At 38.0% G+C, this 8,340-nt stretch overlaps 1 protein-coding gene across 1 annotated transcript in view; it reads left to right on the top strand.

The window, feature by feature from the left end:
* Positions 1-221: 221 nt before the first annotated feature.
* Positions 222-8,340, top strand: part of LOC110164458 (fibulin-2-like) — a 32,751-nt gene continuing 24,632 nt past the window's right edge. Inside the window, exons 1-2 of the mRNA XM_055166329.1 lie at positions 222-360; positions 1,847-3,016. Coding sequence (XP_055022304.1) covers positions 1,852-3,016 — 1,165 coding nt within the window. The 5' untranslated portion in view covers positions 222-360; positions 1,847-1,851. The remainder of the gene's footprint in view (positions 361-1,846; positions 3,017-8,340) is intronic.

Genomic DNA, 8,340 nt, shown 5'->3' with positions numbered 1-8,340 from the left:
TAGCCCTAATTTCTCAGCATTCTGAAACCCACGGATAGCTTTTATGCAGCAAGGGCCACTAAAAGACTAAACCCTTCATTCTTGGGGTCCCCATGTTTACATAACAGCAGATAAGTCATTCCGCACTTTTTTAACCCTTACGTCAGTGAACGTTAGGTAATTTCTCTGGGGTTATTTCGTGAGTAACACGCGCCTAACACCACACGAAAAAGGCAAAATCGGGATTAGAGAAAGTATTTCCACGAACTCGTCGCCCCGCCCTCGTTCCTAAGAAGCGCTCCCAAGTTTGAGCCCGGGCACTGACTTTACGCACAAGTTTCCCGGTGGAGTTCAGCGGCACCGTGAGGCGAGAGACACGAGGTAAACGAAGTTTTTTTGCATTCTATCCTTCTATGTCACTTAAACCTAAGGCATTTAGATGGACTAAATTAAAATTATTTGCACGAGGTAAATGTTGGATTTCGCTATGGATACAAGACAATACTGTATAGCGCCTTTTGGCTAAATAATACAGCTTAGACCTTTGCCAGAAAATGTTTAGAATTTAAATTTAGTTAAAAATTAAGGACCACAATCTTACCTATGAGTTGTTATGAGCGATGTATTACACAATATTGAAATGCACTTTTCAGCTCAATGTTCTGGAGACTTTGAAGACTGAAATTTTGTGTAATCTGCACGTGTTTTTCGTATACTTTTGAAGTTCCTGCTACAATTATACCAAGACCCCTGTGGCAGTCATAACATATATTTTTCTTATTGCATCAGCCTTTTTGTGGGTTTAATACTCTTCAAACACTTGCCTTCTCTGACAGCCCACATGTAGGTTGAAACTCCAGGGCACTTGTTGGTATGTTTTCAGATCTGCTAAAATGATTTTGAGAGAGTACAAAGACAGCATTGATTCTCTAATGGAGCCATAATACACTTTGGGGAGAGTGCACATGCTGTTGCATTTTATTCACAACCTTTACAACTTATTGGCTGTTAACTTTCATTTTCTTTATATAGTCTGAAATAGATTTTATTTATTTTTTTATCAAGTGGGCTCATTTTCCTTTGCCATAATACTGGTATATAAACTCATTTGTGATACTCTAAAAATATAGTTAAATAGATTTCAAAGCACTTGAGTAAAAGACATGTTTTAGTGCGTGCCAAAATACAGTTTTGTGGGATTCTCTTACAAGGACGTAGAGAGTGGGGCAAACAAGATAAGGGCAGAGACCAAAAAACAGCAAAACATGTTAACCCTTTATTTAAAAACCCAATTTGTTCAGTACTAACAAAGTGTTTTATTTCCAACTTAATCAAATGGTGAAGTGAAACAGGACAAAAATAGAAAACAGATGCTTGACTTGAACGCAAATCTAAATTCACATCACAGAGTCACAGGGTATGGGTGCTGTTTGCAGACATCTACAGATTTTATAGATACTAATATATAAAAGCTTTTCCTTAGAAGCATGGGCGATATACACAAAAATTCTGACATTTATATTTTCAATTCATGCGTTATAGCACATCTTTAAATGTATTAGTTGAGGTTTAAATATCAGACAAACATGAAAGGACTGTGAAATTATTACTCACAAAAGCCCAGAATTATTACTTAATATTCTCATTTGGAAGTTTTTCATTTTAATTAGTTCTTTTGCAGCATTTTTATACCTGATAACTTAATATTCAAATAAAATCAATTCAAATCTTCAAAAATAAATGCCCAATATTTATTATTAATAATCCACCTACCTCTGTCTATTTCATTACAAAAATGGCACACGTTCTGGTGATTTATAGTCTTTGCTTTGCTATACTTAAATAAATTCCACTTTTTATCTTTCAGGCAGCATGAGGCTTCAAAAGAGATTTCTATACATGCTGTTTCTTTACTTGGATGTGTCCTATGCTCAGAGAGACTGCACTGGTGAGGACTGTCCCGTATTACAACACTGTATTGAGACCACATTGCAGAAAGGAGCCTGTTGCCCCACCTGCTCACAGAGGGGCTGCACCTGTGAGGGCTATCAGTACTACGACTGTGTCCAGGCAGGCTTCCGACGCGGGAAAGTCCCAGAAGGAGAATCTTACTTTGTAGATTTCGGAAGTACAGAATGCTCCTGTCCCAGAGGTGGAGGGAACATCAGCTGCCACTTTATACCTTGTCCTGAAATCCCTCCAAACTGCGTAGACATTTTACAACCCCAAGACGGGTGCCCTCAGTGTGGTAAGATTGGATGTGTGCATGGCAACAAAAAATATGACGCGGGGCATTCATTTCAGATTGAAAGCTGTCAAGTTTGTCACTGTCCAAATGAAGGAGGGAGTTTGATGTGCTCTATCGTCCCTGGTTGTGTGAAGGAAAACAATGGCCCTTTGAGAGGCGTTAGTCAGACAGATCGTGGTGAATCTGCATCCAATTTTGGAAACACACTACCTTTGTACAAGCCAGACCCACCCAATTCTGGCACCAGCGGTTCTGACTACACATTGGCACAGCCTATGTCTTCCACTCAAAACCTGGAACAACCACTGGAATCTACTACATTACCACCAACTCACCAAGAGTCAACCTCCAATTCGCATGACGAGCGGAGACATGAACCCGAGCAGACACATGGCAGGCATAATCCAGAGCAAAGTGGCCAGGCAAAAGTATCACATAACACAAATCCAACAGTTAGCGAGGCCCAGAAAGAGTCACTTCAAACAGGCCAAACCTCACAGCTGAAGACCACAGTCAGCCACAGACCTCAGCAAAGTGTAGATAGGACTATAAGACATAACACTGAAAGAAGCAACTCTACACGTGCACATAAGGCTAGCAGGAATGCTGCCAAACACCAAAAACATAGCCAAAATGGACACCAATCTGTCAAGAACCAAGAACAAGAGGAAAGGCCCTATCCTGTAATACAGTTTAGCCCCACCAGTAAACCTCCCATTCGGATGAGGGACTTTGGAGAGCAGCCAAGAAGACTGGCCCAGACACTTCTCACCCATCAGGATGCAGAAGGTAAGGTCTGACATATAAGTTTGCTAAAAGCAAATCAAGTGATTTATAAACTGACAGATTTCGATACTCTTTACTCATATCCTGTCTAAGCTGGAAAATTTCACAATTATGCATTTGGCACCCGTCCAGGAAAAACAATTGCCTGTTCTATTCTGTTTTCCCTAGACGGGATTTATCTACCTTATTCAGAAAAAGCACTATATTTAGTATTAATTTTGAGTTTGTGTTTCCCTAATGGTTTATAAAATGTGGAAAGTTGTAACCTTGAAGCTCATATATCCAACAAGAACAGTGGAATTAGCAATTATTTTTCTTTATGACAGCTCTACTCAAACCTTTATTCTTTATAGTTAAATTAATCAAGTATAAAATAATATATGTCCATGACTGAAGGGCTACTTTGGATGATGGAAATCTTAATTGGATCATACATTTTTTATATTTTATGGTACAATGGTACCGTTGGAGTTTATAATTTAATAATTGAATCGATGTCAGTCATTTGAACTACCAAATACTACTATTAGAGAAACTAGTATTCATTTGTGTTAAAAAATTACATTTACAGTGTAAACGTTTTCCTGTTGTCATTGTGGTATCAAGTATCAAGTCTTTTCCTTAGTATTGAAATCAAGTTTGAAACGTAAGAATTATGACAACATTAGTGTCTTTACTATTTAGGAAAATTTTTGTGCATTTATGGGATTTTTTTCAAGACCAGTACTTGTTAGTATTTTATATACAGTAGTATATAGTTAGTTTAGAATCACAGTTGGTTTACAGTGCTCTAGCACTCAACAAAAGCTAACAAGGTAATCTTTCATACTGTATGTGAATACATACAGGCTATATAAGGCAGTTGGGTGCAGAAATTAAAAAATTCAATGATGTCCTAAAATCAATACTATGTTGCAATTTCACAGAAGACTACTTTAACTCTTTTAAAATTACCCTACATTTCCTCTAAGAAGATATAAAAAAATTTACTGAGAATGTTGATCTAATAAAAATATTAATTTTAAAAGGAAATGATTTCCACTTGGATTAGCTGCTAAAGTAACCAAAAATCATTCTTTGCTTAATGATGGTAGCATTTTGTCTGGCACACAGTAGTCCAGAGGTGTGGTGTTAACCCACTTTACAGCTCTATATGACTGCTGTTGAAACGTGTCAGGAGTTCTCTGGCTTTCAGCACCTGGCCTCCATAGGTATGTAGTGTGTAGTATTGGAAATAGGGAGCCGAGAGCTGCCTGTCAAAGCCATTACTACTACAAAGGGTGACTATAAAAAGAGCTGATGGACAAACTGTTTTCTTTTGCTGTTCGCACATTTAGAGATGGAATGTTACAGCCCTGGATCAGTCTGGAAAATGTGGGGAACAGATATTTTTAAAAGTAAAATCATTATCTGACATGTGTTTTTTGTTGACATTTGTTTTTATCTATAAATCATTTTGGGGATTTGGAGAAGTTATTGCAACGGATTGGTTTATGATGCTTATGTGGTATACAAGGCTTATTATAGGAACTATGTCAGTACTTGGTTATAGCAAAGTTACCTATTTCCCCCTGCAGTTCACTTTTAGATAGATGTATTATAGCTTTATTGTTTTCTGTAGCAATCCATCACAAACCTGAGCTGACAAGCAGGATGAAGTGTCTTGCCCAAGGACACAGTGATAATGTTCACCTGTTTGGTGAAGGAATAGAACTACCTGCATTGTTTTAAAAGTGCATGGAGATGTTATTTCTTTACCTGGAAAGTTCTGCACTATGGTATTCAAATTATCTACCTCCATAGAGACAAGCAGTTGACCCCACACCTACAGGTCAGATCTGTGTAGAGGCAGCTTTGCTCACAGTAACAATGCATATTTTTCTTAATCAATAAATCTCCTATGAATGAATAAATGCAAGTTAAATAGGTTTATTGCCATACAGTAGAATTGAAAATAAACCAAAAAGATCTCCTTGGTGGCAAGCAGGGTGTGGACAATGGTTATATTGTGCCACTTTACCTTAATTTGTTACAATGGTATCCTTAACATATTTTTACTTAACTTTAGCCAAGAACTGTAATAAGCAAGGCTGGGTTATTTTCACCAAAAGATTTTGTTCTGGTCTTTCTTTCTCTCTCAGAAGTCTTGACTCCAACTAACACTGTGTAATGGTTCAGTGGTGAAGGTCATTGCCCCAGGAAGAGTTCTGCAGACATTACAAGTTACACAGAGGGAATAACAATCCCCTTGGAGTTTTTCATCAATGCACTTTGTTACTGAACTGAAAACATTAGAAGGTGCAACCTCTAGAACGGCATATCTTTTTCACTAAACATAAACTTTATTTAAAGAGGAACACAACCTAAGATAAATGTTTGTTTTTTTTCTCCTGTCTTAAAGCAGATACGCATGGAGGGGGAGGGGGTAGTTTGGTTGAACTTGGGGGTTGGATTTCGTGGGCTGTACCTGTTAGTGGTATAATGCTGCAGTGATGAATGAGAGCACTGTTGTGGTGTGATTGCCAGACGCTGGTCACTGCACACTGATTACCCATACTCCCCTCTGCCTGCCCCAGTCTCAGTGTATTCACCTCGGCACAAGCTAAATGACATTAACCTCTGTGGCTCAAATTGGAGTTTGTGAAAGAATGGACAGAACACTTTAATGTAGTGCTTAATTTTGGTATTTTGAGTCAAATGGCACAAGTATGAAAACAAGTGCGATAGGGTTGGGTGGTATCCAAAATTTTATGTGATACCATCTCAGGATTTTACCAGGGTATACGGTATTACTGTATTACCAAAATATCAACGTTTATGTGCGTAACCTCGCAAAAACACAGACGCCCGTCAAAGCGAAAGCGGCTCCACCGGCAGCTGCAGCAGGACATAGATGCGCAGCACTGCCTCTGTGTTTGTCAATGGGAAAGACGATCAAACTTGACGTTGACGTTTAGCCGCTTGTATCAGGTCCACCGTGAAACTAACAACTGAACAGACTTGTATTTACCTTTTGTACAGGTTCACCACAGCAAATGCCAGGATTTCAAAAGTAAATTTTAAAGCACTTATTAGGCCTAACAGTATTTCTTTACCTGGGCTCTTTCACGCGACACAGAACTGTCCCAGGGGCAGGTTGTACTGATGGTAAACACACAAATACAACCAAAGATTCATACTCTCTGTGTATTTTGATGGGGACACGTACCTATGCTCGCGTAGAGCGTCAAAAAATAGGATGTGCTCCATACACGCGCCGCCCTCATTCACTTTCCATGCATTCTAAAAGTTACGCATCCAAAAGTTGCAGTTTTTACGCTCGTGTAGGGCAAAATACACACATGCAGTGGAGCCAGGTCCATAATCTCTGATTAATAATGTGTGCATTGAATTTGGCAGTTTTTAGTCTTTATGTAAAGGTCTGTATAAACAGTCAACTTTTGTTTGTCCATCATATTGATATTTAATTACTGAATCTTTGATAACTGACAGATTTAATACTTTTCTTTGCAGTGCTGATGGCTGTTTTGTGCCTACAACTTGGCAAATATCAGGCTACTATTGTTGGTGCTATTTTATTACTGAAGATCCCAAGATTATAGTATATGCCAAGAAATATATTAGGCCTAGCTAGAAAACCTTATTTCCCCCTTGTTGAGAAGACATCTGCATGCTACATCTAATATGCTACAAAATTAACCAGTACTTTTAAAAGTGGGCTCAGTGAAAAATTAGATTTAAATTCCAAGCACAAAGTTACTTGCAAAACTGTAATTTATCAATACATTTTACTTTTAGACATCACTGTCTGTAAAGTATATTAGTTAAACAGGCTATCCACCTGCAATGTCTATGCATGAAGCACTTGTTTTCGTCAATAGAGCTGTCACAACACGCTCCATATGGCAGTAATCTTCACACATGTATAATTTTCCTGAGGATGAAAGGGAGTCTGAATTCCAGTGCATTTACTGTAGCACTACTGTGGAAGCCAGAGCAGGGCAGATAGTCAGTTAATCTGGGGTGTCTTCCACATCATTTCCTGGAATTTTTAGTCATCTGAAACATATCCTACAGGAGATAGATGACCGCAGAGCATTTTGCCAGTAATTACAAATAAATGAAAAAAACATCTGCTCCCAAGATTTGGTAAACCACTCATTAAAGGGTTTTACGGTGAAAGCTACTTGAGTGATAAATTTTAAGACAACTTGGACCCGCCTTATTTGTGCTCTATGATTTGGATATCATAAATACAACCATGGGAAGCCAGTAGTCTACTCCTTGTGTTGATTCCAATCATGGATAAAACTTTGTTGGTGTTACTTACCACTAACTAACCATGCTCTGGAGTACTGCTACTACAATTGATATTACTGAAACTATTTGCATGTGATTATATGTGGATTTGTTATTATGCATTTTTTTTATTATGTATTATGTATCCTAGAGTTTGTCACAATAATACAATTTCAAACTTGATTTCAATACCAAAACTCACACAGAGACAGACTCAACAATAACAATAGTATTTTCTTAAATTTTAACATGTGGACTGGCTATTCTAAAACTATCCAGTAAAGGTACAAGTTTTGATGCTAGTTTTGCTGATCTAGCACTCTACATCAGTCATTCCCAAAGTCTGTAGAACCATTCATCAGAAGATTGTACAAGGCCCCCTAATAACAGTGCATTCTCAATTCAAAACAATATGCAATGTTTTCCTCTCAAATGTGCATGTTAACAATACATATCATCATGTGTACAAGCTTAATACTGATTTAAAGTAGTAAATGAAGCAAATAAAATATGGAAAGTTTCACCATATTTCAAACTCAGGTTTTTTTATGCTTGTGTGGAAAACCTTTAGTGATGCATTTGCATTTGCACTGGTCAGGGCACTACTCGAAGAGTTGGAGCGGACAAGGGCCAAGCTTGCAGATCAGGTCCAAATAACTTCTTTGGACCGCAAGCTTAAGACTCAGAAGAGGATTGGCAAAGAAAAGGGCTTGAAGTTGCAAAAGCTCACTGATACCCTTCAGAAGAAGGACAACCAACTACAAGACCAATTTAAAGCACATAAGGAGATACAATACTATAAAAAAAATGTGCAATTAGAGCTTGGCAACTCCAAAAAAGTCAAAAGACTAACAAGAAAGACAGAGAGAAGAAGAAAGAGCTGGAAAACCAAGTTAATGCATACAAGGACACAAGACATCTTTATAACAGTACAGTGAGAGACAATGTCCAGCTCAAACAAGAGCTAGTCAAAACCAGTAAAGTCCATGAGAAGATGAAAGAAAAACTTCAAGCACCGATAATGGACA

Source organism: Boleophthalmus pectinirostris, unplaced genomic scaffold (assembly GCF_026225935.1).
Source record: "Boleophthalmus pectinirostris isolate CB_2022bp ecotype Guang Dong unplaced genomic scaffold, ASM2622593v1 HiC_scaffold_8, whole genome shotgun sequence".
Lineage (NCBI taxonomy): Eukaryota > Metazoa > Chordata > Actinopteri > Gobiiformes > Gobiidae > Boleophthalmus > Boleophthalmus pectinirostris.
This window is presented reverse-complemented; position numbering and strand designations above follow the sequence as displayed.